The sequence below is a fragment of the Nakaseomyces bracarensis genome, assembly GCF_045282275.1.
Source record: "Nakaseomyces bracarensis strain CBM3 chromosome Unknown Scaff10_0, whole genome shotgun sequence".
NCBI lineage: Eukaryota > Fungi > Ascomycota > Saccharomycetes > Saccharomycetales > Saccharomycetaceae > Nakaseomyces > Nakaseomyces bracarensis.
The window spans coordinates 22,276-44,423 of NW_027263956.1; the positions used below are offsets into that span (position 1 = coordinate 22,276).

Below are 22,148 nucleotides of genomic sequence, written 5' to 3' on the forward strand. Positions count from 1 at the left end.
CTACTTTTACTCAATAATCTGCGAGTATATAAGGTTTTGTAGTTAGCACCGAATACCTTTTAGTTATTTTAACGTTTCAAAAGTGGTTTGGTGAAAAGGCTATCCATCCACATTAGAAAAATAACTAATAAAAATAATGACTGACAGTTTGTTTGATTTACGGTCTCAATTGAGGTTTTACAAGTTCTACCATCATAACCTTGTTAATGTTCTGATACATTCTGTGTTTGTTCCTACTATTCTATTCACCTCAATTTGTATGTTGCATAGAGTAGGGCTCCCCTTTGAATTTATGGGCACTCCTGTTACTCTGGCTCATTTGTTGGGGTTAGGGTTTGGTCTCTTCTATATAATGTTATTTATTCCGACCGGACTTTTGGCTTCTGGTATTATTGCTGGAGCACTTTATATGCTAGATAAGGGAAAAATTGAGCTAGGTTTGAAACGTGAATTTGGGGTATTCGTTCTAGCATGGATTTTCCAATTTATAGGCCATGGTGTCTTTGAAAAGAAGAAGCCTGCACTGTTTGATAACCTGGTACAGAGTCTAGTATTGGCACCTTACTTTATATTGTTCGAATTATTGTTCTTGCTAGGGATGTTCCCCATGTTAAAAAATAACTTGAATGCTGATGTTGCCAAGATGGAGCAAGAGGCTAGAAAGAAAAACTAGCTGTATCGTTAGAGACTGCATACTCTTTATTTATTATTTATTTATTCTTTTATAAGTCAATGTCGTAACGTGAAAATGAATTCTTTTATTAATGCAAGTAATGAATATTATAACTTTCTTTTAGAGATAGTAACTAAAAAAAACTATATTATTATGGCAGCGTCTATATTAACGATTATTATCTTATTGACACTAATTTTTTTGTGTTATTGATGTCAAATATATTTTAAAGTTCAAATTATCATTCGAAATTATTACACGCTAATAAGAATGTGTAACAATTCTCTACTATGTGCTGATTCAAAAAAAATTACAAATAAATATATTATGACATAATTATTAAAATAAATAAATATAGTGGGAACAAAATAATAACATTTAAATTACAAAACAGAAATTGTTCATACCTCATGCTAATAATAAATAAGTTTTTTCACCTACCATTCTTGGTGTACAGTTTCGTATGTGGTAGTTGGTGTCTTTCTCTTCTTTGTTGCTGGCCCATCAGGGAATTTTAGTAATTTAGAACCACCCTCAAAGAATGAATATTTGTCCTTTCTAATTTTTTCATACTCGTCGATATAGGATTCCTTTTGCAGAGTAATACCAATATCGTCAAGACCATTGATTAGACAGTGCTTTCTGAAAGCTTCGACTTCGAAGTGGTCTACTAGAACGTTACCATCAGAATCACAGATCGTCTGGTCTGGCAAGTTGACTATTAGTCTTTTACCTTCCTTAGCAACAGGGACAAGTTTGTTGATAATAGTTTCTTGGTCAATTCTAATTGGTAGTAAACCATTCTTGAAACTGTTGTTGTAGAAAATATCACCAAAGGATGGAGCAATAATAGACTTGATACCAAAATCCTTCAATGCCCATGGTGCGTGTTCTCTGGATGAACCACAACCGAAGTTGTCACCAGTAACAACTAAAACTTCAGAGTTTCTCCATGGGTTGACATTTAGGACGAAGTCTGTTTCTTGGTCATTGCCAGCATCGTCCTTGGTAAATCTCCATTCGTAAAATAAACCTGATCTTAAACCAGTTCTCTTAATGGTCTTCAAGAATTGCTTTGGAATAATTGCATCAGTATCAACATTGGCTTTGTCCAATGGAGCAGCAACACCATCCAAAACAACAAATGGGTCCATACCACCAACGACCGGTTTGGTTGTGTCTGTTTTTAGGACCTTAGATTCGGATTTTGTAGGTATATCTCTCAACTCATCATTGGCAACGTCGCTTGGAGCTTCACTTGGTTGCTTTGGTTCAACGTGGTCATAAGCAACTTCTTGTAGTTCTTCATCCTCATCTGAGGAGATAGAGACCTTTGGAGCATCTGTATCTTTGTATTGAAACTCTCTAATGTCAACAAAATGACCGGCAACTGCTGTGGCAGCAGCCATAGCAGGTGACATTAGATGAGTTCTAGACAAAGCACCTTGACGACCTTCGAAATTTCTGTTAGAGGTTGAAGCACAACGCTCGTATTTATCAAGAATATCAGGGTTCATACCTAGACACATGGAGCAACCAGCTTCTCTCCATTCAAAACCGGCGGCTTCAAAGACCTTGTCTAGACCCTCTTGTTCAGCTTGAGTCTTGACCATACCGGAACCTGGAACGACCATGGCTCTCTTGATATTAGGAGCAATCTTGTAACCTTGTAGGACCTTAGCTGCATTTCTCAAATCTTCGATACGACCATTAGTACAGGAACCAATGAATACTTTGTCGACTTTAATGCTCTTCAATGGAGTGTTTGGTTCAAGACCCATGTATTCTAATGCTCTCTCCATACCGGACTTTTTAATTGGGTCGCTAGCGTTAGCTGGATCAGGTACAGATGCAGTGATTGGAAGGGCATCTTGTGGAGAAGTACCCCAAGTGATAGTAGGGATGATTTCTGAACCCTTAATGATTATTTCGTGATCGAATTTTGCACCTTCGTCAGAATGTAGGGTCTTCCAATAGCTGACAGCTTTATCCCATTCTGCGCCAGAAGGGGCCAATGGTCTACCTTTGCAGTAATCAAAAGTAGTTTGGTCTGGCTTGATCATACCGGCTCTAGCACCAGCTTCGATAGACATGTTACACATGGACATACGGGCCTCCATGGACAGATTTTCGATTGCTTCACCAGCGAATTCAATGACACAACCGGTACCACCTGCGGTACCGATTATACCGATGATGTGAAGGATCAAGTCCTTAGAAGTAATACCTGGACAGAGTTTACCATCAACTCTGATTCTCATGTTCTTAGACTTGGTCTGAATGATTGTCTGTGTGGCCAAGACATGTTCTACCTCGGATGTACCGATACCGAACGCTAGTGCACCGAATGCACCATGGGTCGAAGTATGTGAGTCACCGCAAACCACGGTGGTACCTGGAAGAGTGAAACCTTGCTCTGGTCCAATAGTGTGCACTATACCTTGTCTTCTCTCGGTCATACCAAAGTATGGGACACCAAACTTCTTGACATTTTCCTCCAATGTCTTCACTTGTAAACGAGAGTCGGATTGCTTAATGAAGCTGTCCAAGTCCTTGAAATTTTTACGGGAGGCAGTAGGAATGTTGTGGTCCACAGTGGCCAAGGTACAATCAGTTCTTCTTACTTTTCTATTAGCATTGGTCAAACCTTCAAAGGCTTGAGGAGAGGTGACTTCATGGACCAAGTGTCTATCTATGTACAACAGATATGACCCATTACTCTCATCCTTATGCACCACATGTGCATCAAAAACTTTATCATATAAGGTTCTAGGACCTTTTGTCTCAGCAGAAACCATTTTTTTTTTATATTAAAATAATTAATAAATTCTTTGCAGTTTTTCTTGCTGTAAGAATTACTTATTATATTGTTTTGGATCCTACAATTGATATTAGAGTTACGATTTAGAAATAGATAATCCAGGAAATGGAATCCAAGAGTTTATATATTAATTTGAAATAAAGTTAGAGTCATTTTTTTTTTTTTTTTTCAAATAATTTTTCATCGATCATTGTGTGCTATACCCTTTAAAATTTAAGTAAATAGTCAAAGGTATCAACGGTGAACAGCTTGAATAATATAATGATTCACAATATTTGTACAGCAACTTCTGAACTATTTCGCTAGGACTTACTCAACGATCTTCTCTTTGTCTTTCGCTATGGGCTCTCACTGCCTGGGCTCTCACTGCCTGGGCTCGCTGCTTTGCTTTGGCCTCGCTGTGCTGTGTACGTTTCTCCATGGCCAGTTTCGAAGTCCGGGACCGGCGAGCGGTGTCGGCAGAGCTTTTGAGTATGGGAATCCAATCTTTTCCCGGAAAGAACAACCCAAGGTCTCTTAGTTCAAAGCAAAAGGAAGTGGGCGTAGGCGGAGAAGTAGAGATTAATAAATAAATGGAAAAAAAAAAAATGTTGGCCGGTACCGGCAACATGACTCGTTACTCATAAGTTGTAGGCAGGGTAAACTTTTACTCGTTTTTAATTTGTAATAATAATTATATAACAGAAAAAATGAACAGCTTTTATCCGGGTAAAATCTCAATAGCCTGGCAAGCCGCTACATTCTAGCCACCAGGTGAGAAGAACGTTACCGGCGGCTCTGGAGCCTCTGGTGATGAATAGCTTATTGATTAGTTTTTCGTTGGCTTCTGGTTTGTTTACGATGGTTGGGAGCACAGTGGTGAGCCAGTTCTTCATCTCTATAGGGAACTTTGCCACGAGGGCTCTCACGAGCTCGGTGTAAGCGTTTAGGTCTGACCTCTGTGTGTGGTAGAGACCCGACATCACTTGTAGAGTTAATTCTTGTCCCAACGAGGCCATCTGTTGTCTAGTGGTGGCTAATTCCTCTTGTGTGTATTTCTTATTGTTGATTACCTTTGCCCAGAACTTGTTCACTGCTACGATGGTGAATTTTTCCTTGTGTGAGAGTAATTTTAAGAATTCTGGTAGTATGAACGTGGTCCAATAAGTAGAGAACACGGCGATGCCCGGTTTGGTATCGAGGATGCTGTTGACGTAGTTGACACTGGTTTGCAATAGGTCTGGGTCGTGCGAGATTGTTGTGTGATAGTTGCTCACCACCATTTTCTCGAACACAAAGTTGAAGTCTTCTACTGTTATAGAGTCCTTGTAACTGCTAAAGAGCTGTTCCAGTAAATAGATGAAAAATGGTAACGATGTGGAGATATCAGAGGTTTGTAAATGAGTCAGGATAAACTTCATTACTTCAGCCATAGGAAATCTCAAGAAAAATGGCTCATCATTTGGTAAGCTCAGGGATTTGCCCAATATTAAACAACTGACCTCAATAAGAACGGAAGATTTTTGGAAGTACGGATTTTGTAAGGTTTTCTCCATCATATGCATAACTGTGTTACGTAATCCCAACGGATCCTCAGACCAGAATTGGTGATATTGCGGTAGGAGTTGTAACGCCGCGGGATCCTCGATCTCACCTGGGTACATTAATCCTGAACCTAGTTCAGAGATACATTCTAGTATACCATGAATGTAGTTTTGTTTTTCTTGAATAGGGAAGTCGTTGGCCACTAAAGCTTGATCAACCAGTTCATTGAATAACGTGATCAATTTAGTTAATCCTTCCCCTTGAACGTTAGGACCTTTTTCAAATTCACCTTGGATTATATAGCCAATGGACCTCGTTAAACTTCTCTTAGAGAATTCTGAATAATTTGCTCCAGGCTTCATAGTGTCTTGTAAAAATGTAATGAAATGTTCTAGGAAAGGTGATAGTTCTTTCCTACATACAGAACATAGTGTAGAAATTGTTTTTACAAGCATGCTTTCTATCTTATTATAGTGGTTGGAACCAATTGTACATTTTTGCAGTCCTTGGAACAATAATTCGATGCAAGGACTAATTTGTTCGGGATTCTCTTTGTAGAAGCCAGATAAAGCACTCATTAAAGTAGTACTAGATCTTACAAAATCGATAGACAAAGGTCCATCGTTATCTAACCCAGTTCTCAGCAATGTTTGCACATTTGTTGATAAATACTTTGCGGCTTCTAACACGTCTAATATCCATAAACTTTCTGGAATGTTAATATCTTTCACTAGTTTTTCCAATAGGTATCCCATGGTTTCAATTTGGAAAAGTTGGTCTTGAGAAGTGATCTCATTCATACCAACACCGGCGATTAAAATGTTCGTGAGGTTTTCATTTCCCAATACTAGCCAGACAGATTGAGTCAGATCAGCGACAGCAGTTCTGAAATCTTCGAATTCATTTATTGTCGACCTGTCTTCGTTCATTTCAAGAAAGGTTTTTTTATTTGCTAGTGATATCTTTGGGATATAAATGTTAATCACTTGTTGGAAGATTTCTGTTGATGTTTGAGGAGCATTTGGTTTCAATGACTCTAGTGCCAGGTTTGCATAGGCTTCTGATAGGTCAAGCCAGAAATCAACCATTTTAGATGAAAAGCCTTCCTGTAGAACAGGAAGTAGTGGAAAATTTGTCATTTGTAGCAACACTTTTATATATTCCTCAGTATAACCATTGTTCATGGATTCTTGAGATTGGATGGTTGTAAATAATTTGTTACAGACGTCTAGGATATTGATTTGTAGGAAGTCACAAATACAGACAGCTAATTCTTTCAATTCAGCGAACATTTCATTAGTGACTAAATAGTTCATATACTGTAACATCCATTGATTCTGAGACAAATCGGCAGAAGGACCGTTCCTGGAAACACCTAAAAATATAGCTTCGATCGTAGAACGAAGTTCATAACTCATTAATAGAGGATCATTTGCAAATACATTCTCAAAAATGGATATGATTTTTTCGGCGACACTATATCCATCAGACTGTTCATTTGATTGTAGCATTCTATTGATCAAATTACTAAACATTTCACTTAGGTCCATCTTGCCATCAGGAGAAACCTGTCTGCTTAGTGAGATATAATTTACCCATGCCGTGACACAGTTAAATAAGCTGTCTACATTACCAGCGGTATTATTACTAGTCAAATTGAAGTTTATTAACGCCATTGTTGTAATGTATAAATGAACATGTACAACACTATGAATACTACTCATGGACAGTTTTTTCGTTTGGAATTTTGTTAAATCTTCAACGATAATTTCAGTAAATAATAAAATCATTTGGTTACAAACTGTAGAAGTGCTGATGAACTCTATTAATTGTGTATATGGTAACTCGGTATTCAATGCATCCAAAAATATCTTATTGACAGACTCATTGTCATCTATAGAAACGCACAGTTGTCTTTGATCAGGACCCATCTGATTATAGGCAACCAGCAACTGGATTAGTGTATTGATAGGATTATTCCAACTTCTAGTAAAATCTGTCTCTGACGTTGTGTCATCGTTGTTTATGGTTACAAATAGAGATGACAGATTAGACATCAGCTTCTTGATAACAATGGCATTGGCAGCCAACTTTTTTGGGTCACTTACTGCTAGCTCAACGTACTTAACTAAGAATGCGACATTTTGTCTGAAGATTTTAAACCCAATATCTTGACTTTTCAAGTGGTCGTGAAATACATTAGCTTGGACAGCCAAAGTTAATGCACCAAAATATTTTACATTGGTGGAGAACGTATCGTCGATAAGCAGGGCATTACTCAGGAGAAGTCCTTCATTTGACTTTTGAATACCTTGTAAGGAATGCTGGATTTCGTTGACGTCTCTGGTAGGTCTTGGAGAGTAAAGCTCCTCAATAAGAGCCACAACCTCATGTACAGAGCTCATGATTATTTTTATATGAATCTAATCTCTTATATTAGAGACAATAATATGTGCCGGTAGTATCTACTCTGTTATCACAAAAAAAAAAATAAGAATAAATAACAAAGATACGTAAATTCTTGTCCTTATGGAAATGAAGCTAGCCAGAATAATAATTAGATACGTTAGTTGGTTTACTAGAATTACTCTAACGTTTGTAGTAGTTTCAGTATCTTCTATCTCATCTCAAAGCTTCAATTGATATTTTTTCAGATTTTTTCAAAGCTGCATCTCACCTCGCATCGCACAAAAATACGTAGAAGCACTAGTACAATGTGCTTAAATAACTTGGCAAACTAATATTGGTAAAGATATGGAAAGTTTGCACCTGAATTGGTTCTGTTTGATTATACATGTCTTTTAATTTTTAGTGCCAACTTATTGGCTTGGTTTGGTAATTGATATGATTTGGATGTCCTTCTTTCCCTGCACTTCATAATTGAAATCATCAATTATTAGCACCAAAACTTAAAAAATTAAGGAACTACAATATTAACATTTAATATTGGAATTAGATTACAATGTAGTACCGACTTTTTGACAATCGTACAATTTATTCCTAATAAATCTGTTTAATAGATGGGTTGGATTTTATTAGTGTTTACTTTAGGATACGGTCTATCAACAGGTTGATATTGTTTCTTAATATTGGCGTAAAAATAAAACCATATATTAGCTCCTATTAACAAAATATGAACCTCGGCCTTACTCAGAAATGTGCATAATATTATATAGCCTCAATTCCTTCTGAACTATCCCTGATTCCATATTATATAAAAGTTTAGTACGTGAAAGAAAGGTAGTTATGCTGTTTTATGGATTTTAGTGGAGGAATCTGCCGCCTAAGCAGTAATATGCACCAGTACACATATCTATTATAATATATTATACTATGTATTTTTTTGTTTAATTAGCTGTGGCTTCATGCATAGTGTGGTTTTATTGGCTAAAATTGTTAACTCTGTTGTGTTTACTATATTACATATTCACAATCAAAAAAAAAAATGAACCATGTAACATACAAGCAAAGAGTCTTGAATTTCAGATGAAATCAGATAATAATATGTTCTGAATTAGTTAACTTATGACGCAAATCAGAAGTACACCACTTCTACAGAATGCTAATTTACACTATCCATACTCCAATATATTAGCTCACCCTTCTATTATACCAAGAACCTTGTAAATAACTATCTACGATTTATGGTGAAGTCATGAGAGTGATACCGTTAAAAGGTATAAATGATCTCAATTTTTGAAAATATTTATTGTACATCACTTTGTACGTTTTTGCGATGAGCTGAAAAAAAAAATGAAAAATTTCAAAAAAAATTTTTTTTTGTATTTGGAAAAAAAAATCGATGAGCTTTGTGAAAATTTGCTAAAGTGGTTCAACTTAACAATAGAGAAAAAAATTTTTTTATTACTATTTATCTTTTATTGTCAATTTGATTTCATACTATAATCTGAACTATTTAGATATTGACTATCATTCATTAATTGTATAATCTTCTAAAAGGATAACTTTGCGGACGAAAGATACATTTATCATATTAAAGTGCTTTTTGCTCGAGAAAGGAAAATAAATTATATTATCTTCCACAATCTTTTAGTTTTTTTAATTCAGAAATTCAACCAAAAGGAAAATAATATTGAGTACTTAAAAACATATTTAAGAGTATTCATTAAAATATAATTGAAACCAACTTAATTGTGAAGGCAAAAAAAAAAGTATAGTTACAATTAGGAATAACAGTTCAAAGACTTAATCCGCCCAACTTAAATCACAAAACTAAACAAACTTTAATAAAAAGAAGATGTCCTACGTTTTAACTGAAACCTCTGCAGGTTATGCCTTGTTGAAGGCTTCCGACAAGAAGATTTACAAGTCTTCTTCTTTGATCGAAGATTTGAACTCTTCTGAGAAGGTTTTGAAAGAGTTTAAGATTGCTGCCTTCTCCAAGTTTAACTCTGCAGCTAATGCTTTGGAAGAAGCTAATGCCGTTATTGAAGGTAAGGTCTCTCCACAATTGGAAAAGCTTTTGGATGAGATCAAGAAGGAGAAGAAGGCTACTTTGATTGTTAGTGAAACTAAGTTGGCTAACGCTATCAACAAGTTGGGTCTAAGCTTCAACGTTGTTTCTGATGCCGTTACCTTGGATATTTACAGAGCTGTCAAGGAATACCTACCTGAATTGTTACCAGGTATGTCTGATGCTGACATGAGCAAGATGTCTCTTGGTTTAGCTCATTCCATTGGTCGTCACAAACTTAAGTTCTCTGCTGATAAGGTCGATGTGATGATTATCCAAGCCATTGCTCTATTAGACGATCTTGACAAGGAGGTTAACACATATGCTATGAGATGTAAGGAATGGTACGGTTGGCATTTCCCTGAGCTGGCTAAGATCGTTACAGACTCTGTTGCTTACGCCAGATTGATTTTGACCATGGGTGTCAGATCCAAGGCTGCTGAAACCGACATGAGCGAAATCTTGCCAGAAGAAATCGAAGAACGTGTTAAGACTGCTGCCGAAGTTTCTATGGGTACTGAAATTACTGAAACTGATCTTCTAAACATCAAGGCTCTTGCTGACCAAATTGTTGAGTTTGCTGCATACAGAGAGCAACTATCTAACTACCTATCAGCCAGAATGAAGGCTATTGCTCCAAATTTGACCCAACTGGTCGGTGAACTAGTTGGTGCTAGACTAATTGCCCACTCTGGTTCTTTGATTTCTTTGGCTAAGTCTCCAGCTTCTACCATCCAAATTTTGGGTGCTGAGAAGGCTCTGTTCAGAGCTTTGAAGACTAAGCACGATACTCCAAAGTATGGTCTATTGTATCATGCCTCCCTTGTTGGTCAAGCCAGTGGTAGAAATAAGGGTAAGATTGCTAGAGTTCTAGCTGCCAAGGCTGCTGTTGCTCTACGTTACGATGCTCTAGCCGAGGACAGAGATGACTCTGGTGACATTGGTCTAGAAGTTAGAGCAAAGGTTGAGAACAGACTATCTCAAATCGAAGGTAGAGATCTAAGAACCACTCCAAAGGTTGTCCGTGAGGCTAAAAAGGTTGAAATGACTGAGGCTAGAGCTTACAATGCTGATGCCGATGCTGTATCAACTGCTGACTCTGATGATGAAGATGAGGAAGCTGAAGAGAAACCTGAAAAGAAGAGAAAGAGAGAGGAAGATGATGATGAAGAAGAAGAAGAAGAGAAGGAATCTAAGGACACTAAGAAGGCTAAGAAGGAGAAGAAGGAGAAGAAGGATAAGAAGGAAAAGAAGGAAAAGAAGGAAAAGAAGGATAAGAAGGACAAGAAAGAAAAGAAGGACAAGAAGGACAAGAAGGAAAAGAAGGAAAAGAAGAGTAAAAAATAAGCATTTTAAAAAAAAAAGTTACTTTGGACTTAGTACTGAAGTAATTCCATATTACAAACTTAACAATCACATCTTTTTTTATTTTAGACCAAGATTTATTTTTATTTTGATTAAAAAAATCATCTGTAAATTAGAGACTCATTCAATACTATATATTTATTCAAATATATATGTTTTAATATTAGAATTTTCAATCGTACCAACCCACTAATCTAGCTTCAATCCCCATAGATTCAAGTTTAACCGATTTTAAGATTCCGGGTAAGGTTTTGACCTCATTTAAAAATTTGTAGAAATATCTGTACACTAGCCATATAGCTATTTGTAAGTAATAGGCTCATCGCCAAGGAGAACTCCGGTTAAAAGGCTTCGATCCATACAATCTTAGGAAAGGAGTCAAACCCCGTTATATATATAAAGATGGCTCGTGAAATCAGTTTGTCAATAGAAGAAACCAACAAGCTTCGAGCTCAAGTAGGGTTAAAGCTGATCCCAATTGATGATGGTAAAAAGAAGGAAACTAGAGACTATATTAGCATTAGTAATAATAAGCAAAGGGAGACATTGCCACAAAAAAAATATCAATTTGTTGATGAGAATGTTTTAAATAAATTACAAAGAAGAGTCAGAAACCGGTCAAGTATTCTGCAGTCAACTGAATCCAGTGAAGAAACCGACTGGCTGAGCCAGGTTAAGCATAATAAACCTAAGCCCGCAAACAGAATAGCTATTAACTTTGAAAATGAAGGAGAACAAGAAGATGAAGATCTTCTTCCAATTGTACAAGTTTCTAAGGATCTCGGACAATTAAAATCTGATAAGGATGTCATACTGACGTTAAAGGACCAGGAAATTAGTGCTCCAGATAATGCAAGTGATATACTAGAAGACACAAACGAAATAGAGAAGGATCTAAATGGAAGGGCTCTAAGCAGAAGACACGAAGCTAAGAAGTCTTCTCTGAATATAAAAGGGTCAGATACTGATCAAGGGAAAGCGCAGACAAGTTCCACCAATATGCTATCTATAGGAGCTATAAATAGTTTTTCATCGAGTAACAAAACGTTAGATAATGGTATTAAAAGTACAAATGCAACCAATATGATAAAAGTACAATTTATAGAACCTAACATTGAAGATGTAGACGATTCATCTGACTTCAAAAAACCTAAAATAAAGAAAAGGAAACGGAAGCAGGAAACGAATAACTCTTTCCGCGAAAAGCAGAATACAATTAAGAGAAATGTACAGTTGTCTTCCATTAATCTTGATACTGATGTATTAGACACCGAAGAAGATGAGTTTGTAGTGCTGCCTAACATTTCTTCATCCCGTAAGAAGCAAAGGACTGCAGAAGATATTGCAGAAGAAATTGAGAGGGAAGAACAGGACAGAAGAAAGCGTCAAGAAGAAATCGAAAGACTGAAGTCACAGAAAGAAAACATGCTTACACTTAGTGAAACGGCTGACTTTTTTGATAACTTACAAGCTAATTTGTTAAAGAATCCACAAGTTAGCGAAGACATCAGTGATATTAATAACGATAACAAAAAATCAGATGATGTGTTTAACAAGGCTGTTATTGAACAGAACCAGACAGAAATCATACCGCAAACAGAAGACATCACTTCTTTAGAAGAAAATGCTAATAACGCTGATTTCTATTCAGGTATTGCCTCTACATTACACTTCCTCAAGGATAATAACGCTCTCGTGAAGAAAGAAGAGCCGTCAAAGAAAGATAAAGAAGTTAGCTTAGAATACAAAGATACAGAGGGTAACATATTGACAACAAAGGAAGCATATAAACTACTCTCCCAGAAATTTCATGGGACCAAAAGCAATAAAAAAAAGCAAGAGAAATTCAAAGCTAAGGTCCGTGCTAGAAACCAAAAAGAAGAACCAACCTCCTATGCCAACTTAGATGTGTAATACCATGTCCTACAGAAAAATAAAACTACTATCAAAAAAATTATAATGGTGCATGGAATATCCATTGTTTTTTTATTACTTGCTTTTAATTTTTAGGTACTACTTTGGCCTCTATAGCTTCCTTCAAAATTGGACTACATGAATATGTAAATAGAGTGAGGGTTGACAGGGGTCCCTTCAAATTTGGCATGTGTGGGAGGTGTCTATGATCTATCAGTTTTTAAATGTAGGCGGGGGGAATAGCCTACTAATTCTGCAGGAACCATTACAGAAAGACCTGGTTGAATTCTCGAACCCTCCTCTTCCCCCGCCATTCAGTACAGCGAGAAATTGGATACCCACACGAAAATATACCATTATGAGATTTTTCCTGCTTGCATTTCCTCCCCCACTCTTCATTTGTCCGGTAATTTCTGTGCAAAAAAGTTTTTTGTACTGGTAAATGTTTGGATTCTTCTTTTTTTTCGTGTTTATTTATTTTTTTTTGCGCTGTGTTTAACCCGAAAAAGTACTAACAATACCAACAAATTAAAAAAAGAAGCATTTTAGTTTTTTTTTCTTTTTATCCGTTTTTTCTTAGAAAAGACTGCAGGAAGATGATAAATGATAAAATTTTTTTTCTAAAATTCATTATTGACAGTTACTATTTTGTTTTTGTAAATAGTGTATCGAGGGTCTAGGCATCAAGTATTGCAATTTCTCCCATTGAAAGACAATTCTCAGGGTATTGGGGGCTCCTGTGTATTTGACATGGCCTGATATAAATAAAAGTAAACCAAATTAAGAAAAAAAATTTCAATATTTTTATTTTCTCGAGGTTCCCTTCAAAGTTTTAATAAGCATTTAAGAAAATTAAAGTTAAACATATAAAAACAATACTCTTTTTCAAGTACTGTTTTATTCAATACCTAAGTTTAGTAACAAACGCTCACAGAATTCCATGACCTTAATATGATCCAGACTCAGCACATAACGACTACCACGACAAAGAGGAGAGGTTCCATTCACAAAAATCTCTTCGATCCTAGCATTCTCGACTTGAAAAAGACAACTGCTACACAAGATAATGCTCAATACAATAAATATAAACAAACGCAAAGGAATAGTCTCAATCAATCGTCAAGAAATGGGCTTTTATTTACGTCACAACAATTCAAGGATTTTTTATCATACTATTTAAGTGAAGAACAAGTACAAACAGTTTCGAATACTCTATTCTCGGCGATAGAATACATACAGAAGACTGTTCTCGGACGAAAAGACATAGGAATCCCGGTTCTATGTCTGACATGGTATGTGGTGTCTAGTATATCCAGCAATTTGTGCAAAACCATACTGAAGGGCTTTCCTTATCCTGTTGCGCTCACAGAGATACAATTCTTGTTCACAGCAATTCTTTGCACTGGTTTCATATCTTTAATCAATTACTATGAACGTCCTACCAGAAACCCATCTCATGCGTCAAAATGGCTAAAAATTTTCCCAGAGGGCACTTTCCCTGAGTACCTTGATGGTGACTTCCAAAACAGTATACAGAATAAATTTTTAAAACCATGCAAACAAACTATCCAAATGTGCCTACCATTGGGTATTTTCCAATTCTCCGGCCACATTTGTTCCCACCAATCTACTTCTATGATCCCTGTATCTTTGGTGCATTCTATAAAGGCATTATCTCCTATTGTTACAGTGGGTTATTATCGGTTGGCGCAAAATAAAAGATATGATCAGCACACCTATAGTAGCTTAACTATTATTGTTATGGGTGTTATAACTACATGTTTCAGCGGCAATGGAAAGAAAAAGGGTACTTTAGAACCTGAACACACCCATTATTATATGGGTTTGTTTTTTGCATTTCTGTCTATGGTGATATTTGTCAGCCAGAACATCTTTGCTAAGGGCGTTCTCACCCATAAGCGCAAGGACCAAACTATATCGGCACCCACTAATCAACCACCGCAATTAGATAAGATTACCATCTTATTCTACTGTTCATGTACGGGGTTTGTTCTTACCATCCCTCTATTACTCAGCTCCTTAATTTTTAAGGGGTCCTCGCCAAGCACGGCCACTACTTCATACTCTCTTGTTAAGCTGTTGTTCCTGCTGATGCTCCACAATATTAGTCACTTCTTGCAAGCAATGCTAGCGTTCCAACTAATTGGCCTATTGTCGCCAGTCAATTATTCTGTGGCTAATATCGTGAAGCGTATAGTAGTTATATGTGTAGCTCTAGTGTGGGAAAACAAACACAGCCCACTAGGATTACTGGGTGTCGCACTTACAATGGGAGGGCTCTACGGATATGACCGAGCCAAGCTACAAGAACAACAAGAGAAAAAAATAACCGTATAGAGAACGAAAAAATTTAAATAATTTATAGATGAAATATCACCATTTCCCTTTATACAATGAGAAGTATTTAATTTTTTTTTCAACTGAATCCTAACTACTAATTAATAATCATTTAAGTTTTCTTACAAGGTCGAACTCATGAATATGTAAACGTTTATGTGTCAACTTACCATGACTCGCCTTTATCTGAAAATAATAAAGAAAGGGCGGTACCGCCCTTTCGCTTTACTTTTTTTTCTCTCGTCTTGATAATCCCTACGGGAAATAGCAGTACGGAGATTTTCCCATTATTCCTTTCCACCACTTCTCGCACTCGTACGTCCGCCCAGTACGCTTAGGACAAAAATGATTCACACCCTCGAGACAAAATAGATAAAATGATTCAATTCCTCAGAAAATGCTGTACCAGTGTCGGAAAAATACTTCCATTCCCTATATGCCACAATGCTTTAAAATGTGTCAAAAGGACGATAGCGAAGTATTAAAAAAAGAAAGAAAGAAAAGAAAGAGATAAAGGTACCGTGGAGATCTCTAAGGGATGAGTCAAGGGAAATCCAGTTACTGGCCAAAACCAGGAAAAGAAGTTCTTCATTTTTAATTCCCTAGAATGAGGCGCAGAGATCAACCCCGAGGGGGTACAAAAAAAAAGAAATTTTATCTTCTTGCTGAATTAGAATTTGCCCCTCCGTCGGAAAAATTATTTTTTCCTTCAATTGCTGAACGAATGTCCACAGAGAAAATAGCGCGGGGAGGTGAGAGATACAATGTCGGTATTCGATTTGCTTCTATGCATTATCTAATTAAATTATAGTACAGATATCTTAATTCTTTTCTTTCTTTTTTTTTTACTTAAGGCTTGTGTAACTCATATTATGACAATAATAATATTAATAGTAGTATTAAGAAATAAAAAATTTTCATATTCTGAAGGAGTCGAGACTTGTAAGATGAGCCATCGGGGATTAATTTGCACAACAAGAAAATATTTATATATTTATATATAAGGAAGTGAATTAAAATTTATACATGTTTGGCTTTCTTATATTATATAGCCTTCGATTTAATTAATACTAAAAAAAAATATAAGAACAAAATAACATTAGAACAATATAAAATGTCAAACAATGAATCACGCAACTTGACGCCTCACACGACCCTGGTACCTGAGTCTTCCAGTAACAATCTACTGTCATATTACCGTCAGGTTGATGACAAGATTTCCTTAAGCAGTGCAGAGCTTGAGGACCAAGTGCAGAAGGCCGACGACATTGACTTAGACAAGCCACACTTCTATACGGTGGCATCTTCATCTGATGAAGAAGATAATAATATTAAAAAAGATGACAATGATCTAGTGCGGGAACGTACATCCCAGCGTTCAGATGATACTGATTCGGACTCTGATTCCGATGCTCGCTCCACCGATGAGGAGAAGAGACTTGTGACAGACGTTGAAGATTTCCCAGAAGGTGGATTACGTGCCTGGACAACTGTACTTGGATGCTTCTGTGGTCTGGTGGCATGTTTTGGTTTATTGAATGCTTCAGGTGTTGTCGAAGACCATATCCAACAATATCAGCTAAAGAATGAAAGTCCTTCCACCATTGGTTGGGTCTTCTCGCTGTTCTTATTCATCAATTTCAGCTCCTGTATTTTTTCCGGTACTTATTTCGATAGAAATGGTTTCAGAGACCCTGTTATTTTGGGGGCTGTCCTACACGTTGCAGGACTAATCGCTACTGCAAACTGTACCACAACATGGCAATTCATCCTGGCATTTTCTATTGTGTGTGGGTTCGGTAACGGTATCTTAATTTCTCCACTTGTTTCTGTTCCTGCTCACTACTTCAATAAGAGACGTGGTACTGCATTGGCAATGGCCACTGTTGGTGGTTCAATTGGTGGTGTTATCTTTCCAATTATTTTGAGAAAATTCTTCTCACTAAAATCTACCACTGATCCAAATTATGGTTTTGTTTGGGGTGTAAGAACCTGGGGTCTAATTGATCTTTTCTTATTAGGTATTTCTATTCTACTTGCCAAGGAAAGACTTCCTCACGTGGTTGAAGATGAGAAATATCAACAAGAGAGCCGTCTACAAAGAGTCCTTAGAGTCTATATCATGCAGAGTTTTGATGCAAAGGCATTTACCGATATGAAGTACTTGTTTTGTGTTGTTGGTACTGTCATTGGTGAATTCTCTCTATGTTCTACAATCACTTACTTCGCATCTTACAGCACAGCTCATGGTATTTCCGAATCAGATGCATACATGTTAATTATGGTGGTTAATTTAACAGGTATCCTTGGAAGATGGATTCCAGGTTACATGAGTGATGTTATCGGTAGATTCAATGTGGCCATTATGATGATTCTATCTCTAGGGATTGTTATGCTTGCTGGCTGGTTACCATTCGGAAAGGATTTAACAAACATGTATGTCATTAGTGCTTTATATGGTTTCTTTTCAGGTAGTATTTTTTCTCTACTGCCTGTATGTTGTGGTCAAATATCTAAAACTGAGGAGTTTGGTAGACGTTACTCTACTATGTACTTTGTCGTTGCGTTCGGTACATTAGTTGCTGTTCCAATTACGGGTGCTATTATAGGCAATCAAAGTCTGGCAGGATATCAACATTACGTTATTTTCTGTGGTGTTACATCTTTGCTATGTGCTTGCAGTTTTATTGTTTCCAGATACTTCTGTGTTGGATTCAAAATGGTTAAATTTTAAAATGATTCTGACAATGCTTACTATACGTTAAATGAATTCTAATTGATACATTTCCAATCTGTTTCCATCTGATATATTCCCTAAAAAATTTTTAAATGCTTCCAACTTTTTTTTCTTATTTTTGCTTGATCATATTAATCTTTCTAACTTTTATTCATTTCTTTTGCATTATAGATTTCTTTTGCTACTTACTTTACTAATTTCTTATTACTATACTCAATTTTTATGAGTCTTCTACAATATCTCTGACAAATTGCTCAATTATTTACTTTATAGAACCTAAGCAATTTGCATTGCAATGGTGTTAATAATATACAAAAATGCTATATTTATAATATTTTTCATATTCTAGTAATTGCCACAATGATAGAAGTGACATTTTTAATTTTTATATACAAGTAAATGCTGCCACAACTCAATTCTCTATGCTTAAGGCTGTTATTTAAACCGTTTAATATTCATTATATAATTCAAATTTCATCCATTCTTCAAAGCCTGTGCCAGCTAGATAATGTTTCAGAACCTGGTTTGACATATGTCCCAAGAGATTACCACTATTGTTTATATCGTAGTCTTCCGAATTTAACATCCTCAAGGTATCAATTCTTAAGTACAGAAATGGTATGGATAATTGATCGATTAATTTGATCGAGCTTGGTGTTAAGAGATGTGGGGAGCACATGATGGCTACTCCAGAGCCATCAGACTTCCTATTCGGGTACAAACTGAGGAAAGTTCCCGCTAACTCTCTGATTTCCTTTGGTGATATTTTACCAGTGAAGGCCTTACACTGCACAACACCATCAATAGTTAGAGCCGAGGGAGAAGTTGTGCCAGCTACCTGATTTATCAGAGGTCTGATTAGCCTACCATTGAGCCTTGCTCCCTTCATCGGTAGACTAGGCCCTGAAATCACGGTTCTGGCAAGACATCTCTTATAAATGGAGCCTACAGGCCACTTACAAGTTAGATCAACACCCCCATCATTAGCGCCACCAACGACATTCAGTTGTTCCATCAACAACTTCCTGCGTAACTCCCTCTCTACAGTGAGTTCATATAAAGTACCCTTATGTACAGTGGATCCACTGATGGCTCTATTATCTCGGATGAACCGTAGTATATCATCGCTGCAAGATGAGAGTCTCCGAACCGAAAACAATCTGAAGCATGTCATTAATGGCCATTTCCAGTTCTACCTGATTATCAAGTAACTGAAATAAGGTTAGCTAGCCTTCAAACTTTTTATTGTATTTTTTTTTTTTTTTTTTTTTTCAAATGGGTTTAATTTATTTTTTTTCAAATTTCTCGATGAGCTTTAATTATGAAGGAACATATGGAAACTTCAAATAAATATTATGATTTACGCAATTGGTGGATAGTAAGCTATAGCAACTAATCCAATTTAAAATAAATTAATTGTTAATATATAACAGTGTATACACAAATGTCACAAACGGAGAGAAGTCATGGGTCTACAGATCAATTGAGTCAAATACAGGCAGAAGAACCCCTAAATAATATACCGACGGAGTCCACTTCTACTAATGAACAGAAGACTGAGTCCAGTCCCGATGTAGTCACAGTATTTGATATTGCGAGTGAGATAGAGGGGCTCCTGATGGATGTACAGAGACAAGTCTCCGATAATGACGCTCAATTCCAGAAAAGCATATCAGCCATAGAGAATAAACTGAAGCTAATGCAGAAGTGATCCGCCTAATAACCTTAAAACAACAACAACAACAACAGCAATAGGTGCAAATATAACGAATCGTTATGATAATAACTGATATGACCCAGATCTATCTCTAACTTCGCCAAGGTTTATATTAATTTCTACGTATTGGCAATTTTTGCTTATCAAGGGAAAATATATATTTTAAACACTTGTATAGCTAATGAATGAATAGAGGACTTAGTCCTAATTTAATGATCACATTACTGCTGTGTTTTTAATAACTCGTAGTCAAAATGACTCTTTTCGTAATAATTTCTGTGAAGGATATAATGAAGTACTATAAAAAAAGCAGCAAGACTTTATTGAAAATAGTTTAATCAAAGAGCTAAGGGTGGTATCAAATACTTTTTGGATAGGATTAGTTGAAGGCTAATCGATTCATATAAATAATATGCAAACCAAAAGCCATAGGGTACGGAGCACTCGCACTCCGAATAGCAGCAGCAGAGGTAACACGTCACAGAGGCGACGTACCAGAGGGTCTAAAAGAGCTGATACAAGTGGTGTCTATAGGACAAGGACTCGGGATAATCATAAATCAAGTCGTAGAGGTAGTTACAGAGGGTCGGAAAGAGGTGCCAGAAGGAGGAAAAGACCCAGGCCCAGAAGAAATTCTGGCCGGAAGAACCAGATAGCTGATTACAGTGACATCTCAGACAATAGCGATGATGACATTCAAATTAGCGGTATGACTACTTTGAAAAGTAAAAATGGCTCACATGATAATTTATATAGCTTTTCCACGGTAATCGAATTGGAGCAAGCTGTCACTAATTTGGTGGAAAGTTACGAAAAGATAATAAGCCTGTCACCATCTATAGATTACTATACCCAAGTACTAGAGAATAAATCTGACTTACCTATTGGCTTAGTTCCTGCTTTTTCAAGGTTTCAATTAAAATTGGCTGCTGAGTTAAAAACTTTACATGAGCAAAAGCACTACTCATTCCTTGATGATATAATTACTTACCGTTTACGTTACACTTCTGGAAATATAGAACCATTATTTGAAGAGCTGCTTGAGGATGAAGACCAGCATACAAACTCCGAAGATTTGAATGAAAGTGATGATGAAGTGGAGGAATTAGATGAACATCTTACTAAGCAGTATTATACCGATCCGTCCTTACAGAAAGAAACGCACAACTCTAACACACCTCTTTTAGGCGCTGGCAGTAACAATAATAGGAAAGTGCCTTCTACAGATGAATTTCCTAGATATACAGATGACGATCTAGAAGACGACTCAGCTGAGTCGTCTAATGCTAGTGAATGTGATGGAAATAGTGATGAGCATAGCATTATCGAATTAGATTCTGATTCTGATGATGAGATTGTTGATGATTTAACTAGTAATCAAGATTCACATAATAATGCGCAATGTTTCGATATTAATAACAAGAAATCGAATATCGCCAAGGATACAAAAACAATAGAAGATGATGACGACGAGATTATTATCCTGGGCGAAAATCAAAAATATGTCAATTATGCTAACCAGTTTACAGATAATAATACGTCATTAAAACATAATACGAAAGTAGATACAACTGAAAATTTAACAACTCCGTCTAATCAAAGTCCCCTCCAAGAATTCTTAAAGTCACAAGATGAAATTTACTCCAAATTAAATGACAGTTGGCCCCCAGAGCTACCTGAAATTTATGATAGTACTATTAAAGCTCGTGTATTCACACATCAGTCAGCTTTAGAGAACCAACCTTATCTAACACCCGATGAGTCAGTCAGGAATAGTTATGAGAGGTTTGAATTCTTGGGAGATTCTGTTCTAAACTCTATAATAACAATGATAATCTATAAGTTATTCCCTACCTATGATGCTGGTCAAATGACAAGAATAAGGACACTGTTAGTTTCTAATAGAAGACTTGAAAAATGGGCCTATCTCTATGGTTTACAAAACCACTTGATAATAAAAAAAAGGATCTTGAAAGAAATACTAAACTCAGGAAATAAACTTTATAAAATATACGCTGATTTATTTGAAGCATATGTCGGTGGTTTAGTTGAAGCAAATCCAAAGGAAAATATGCCTAGAGTACGTGAGTGGCTGACCCAACTAGCAAAACCAGCAATCGAAAAAATACTTGCTAGTAACTCACTTCATGATGTCGACCCCACTGTTAATATGAATGCTAAAAAAGAACTCGAGAAAATACTTGAACCTGTAGGAGTAAATGCCTCATTCATTATCACCAGTAAGAAATCCAGGAAACAACCATATTCAATTGTTGAATGTCAAATTGCAGGTGGTCAGCTTACTGGAATTGGAAAAGCAAGAAATGTAAGGATCGCACAACAGGTCGCTGCAAGCAATATACTTGAAAAGAAAAACCTGCTTGATAAACTATTGGAAAATATTTCTACACAGAAAAATCATCAATACGATCCTTTAAGGAAAACCGGAAGGAATAATAACCCAGCAAACAACCAATCTCAACAAGATTCTAACAGACCAAGTGGAATAAAATGGCATTAATCTTTATGTTCTGTAATGATACATCCCTGCTATCGAATTTCTAT

General features: G+C 36.4%; 10 protein-coding genes across 10 annotated transcripts; 7 read left to right on the forward strand and 3 right to left on the reverse strand.

Moving 5' to 3' along the window:
• Positions 1-136: 136 nt before the first annotated feature.
• MPO1 (2-hydroxy-palmitic acid dioxygenase MPO1) lies at positions 137-673 on the forward strand (the record flags this gene model as incomplete). Its single annotated transcript, XM_071052797.1, has 1 exon — positions 137-673. One exon carries the CDS (start codon positions 137-139, stop codon positions 671-673), a length of 537 nt encoding a protein of 178 aa, XP_070911047.1.
• A 437-nt stretch (positions 674-1,110) lies between these two features.
• Positions 1,111-3,471, reverse strand: LEU1 (3-isopropylmalate dehydratase LEU1; the record flags this gene model as incomplete). Its single annotated transcript, XM_071052798.1, has 1 exon — positions 1,111-3,471. One exon carries the CDS (start codon positions 3,469-3,471, stop codon positions 1,111-1,113), a length of 2,361 nt encoding a protein of 786 aa, XP_070911048.1.
• A 739-nt stretch (positions 3,472-4,210) lies between these two features.
• KAP122 (Kap122p) lies at positions 4,211-7,423 on the reverse strand (the record flags this gene model as incomplete). Its single annotated transcript, XM_071052799.1, has 1 exon — positions 4,211-7,423. One exon carries the CDS (start codon positions 7,421-7,423, stop codon positions 4,211-4,213), a length of 3,213 nt encoding a protein of 1,070 aa, XP_070911049.1.
• Positions 7,424-9,276: 1,853 nt separating this feature from the next.
• NOP58 (RNA-processing protein NOP58) lies at positions 9,277-10,839 on the forward strand (the record flags this gene model as incomplete). The annotated part of the gene is made up of 1 exon (XM_071052800.1): positions 9,277-10,839. One exon carries the CDS (start codon positions 9,277-9,279, stop codon positions 10,837-10,839), a length of 1,563 nt encoding a protein of 520 aa, XP_070911050.1.
• A 420-nt stretch (positions 10,840-11,259) lies between these two features.
• Positions 11,260-12,771, forward strand: SNU66 (U4/U6-U5 snRNP complex subunit SNU66; the record flags this gene model as incomplete). The annotated part of the gene is made up of 1 exon (XM_071052801.1): positions 11,260-12,771. The coding sequence occupies one exon, from the start codon at positions 11,260-11,262 to the stop codon at positions 12,769-12,771; it is 1,512 nt and encodes a 503-aa protein (XP_070911051.1).
• Positions 12,772-13,722: 951 nt separating this feature from the next.
• On the forward strand, positions 13,723-15,129 carry SLY41 (Sly41p; the record flags this gene model as incomplete). Its single annotated transcript, XM_071052802.1, has 1 exon — positions 13,723-15,129. The coding sequence occupies one exon, from the start codon at positions 13,723-13,725 to the stop codon at positions 15,127-15,129; it is 1,407 nt and encodes a 468-aa protein (XP_070911052.1).
• Positions 15,130-16,243: 1,114 nt separating this feature from the next.
• MCH5 (riboflavin transporter) lies at positions 16,244-17,863 on the forward strand (the record flags this gene model as incomplete). The annotated part of the gene is made up of 1 exon (XM_071052803.1): positions 16,244-17,863. The coding sequence occupies one exon, from the start codon at positions 16,244-16,246 to the stop codon at positions 17,861-17,863; it is 1,620 nt and encodes a 539-aa protein (XP_070911053.1).
• A 451-nt stretch (positions 17,864-18,314) lies between these two features.
• RRG7 (Rrg7p) lies at positions 18,315-19,040 on the reverse strand (the record flags this gene model as incomplete). Its single annotated transcript, XM_071052804.1, has 1 exon — positions 18,315-19,040. The coding sequence occupies one exon, from the start codon at positions 19,038-19,040 to the stop codon at positions 18,315-18,317; it is 726 nt and encodes a 241-aa protein (XP_070911054.1).
• A 270-nt stretch (positions 19,041-19,310) lies between these two features.
• Positions 19,311-19,577, forward strand: BIL1 (Bil1p; the record flags this gene model as incomplete). Its single annotated transcript, XM_071052805.1, has 1 exon — positions 19,311-19,577. One exon carries the CDS (start codon positions 19,311-19,313, stop codon positions 19,575-19,577), a length of 267 nt encoding a protein of 88 aa, XP_070911055.1.
• Positions 19,578-19,995: 418 nt separating this feature from the next.
• Positions 19,996-22,104, forward strand: RNJ42_02641 (Ribonuclease III family; the record flags this gene model as incomplete). The annotated part of the gene is made up of 1 exon (XM_071052806.1): positions 19,996-22,104. The coding sequence occupies one exon, from the start codon at positions 19,996-19,998 to the stop codon at positions 22,102-22,104; it is 2,109 nt and encodes a 702-aa protein (XP_070911056.1).
• Between the last annotated feature and the right edge of the window lie 44 nt (positions 22,105-22,148).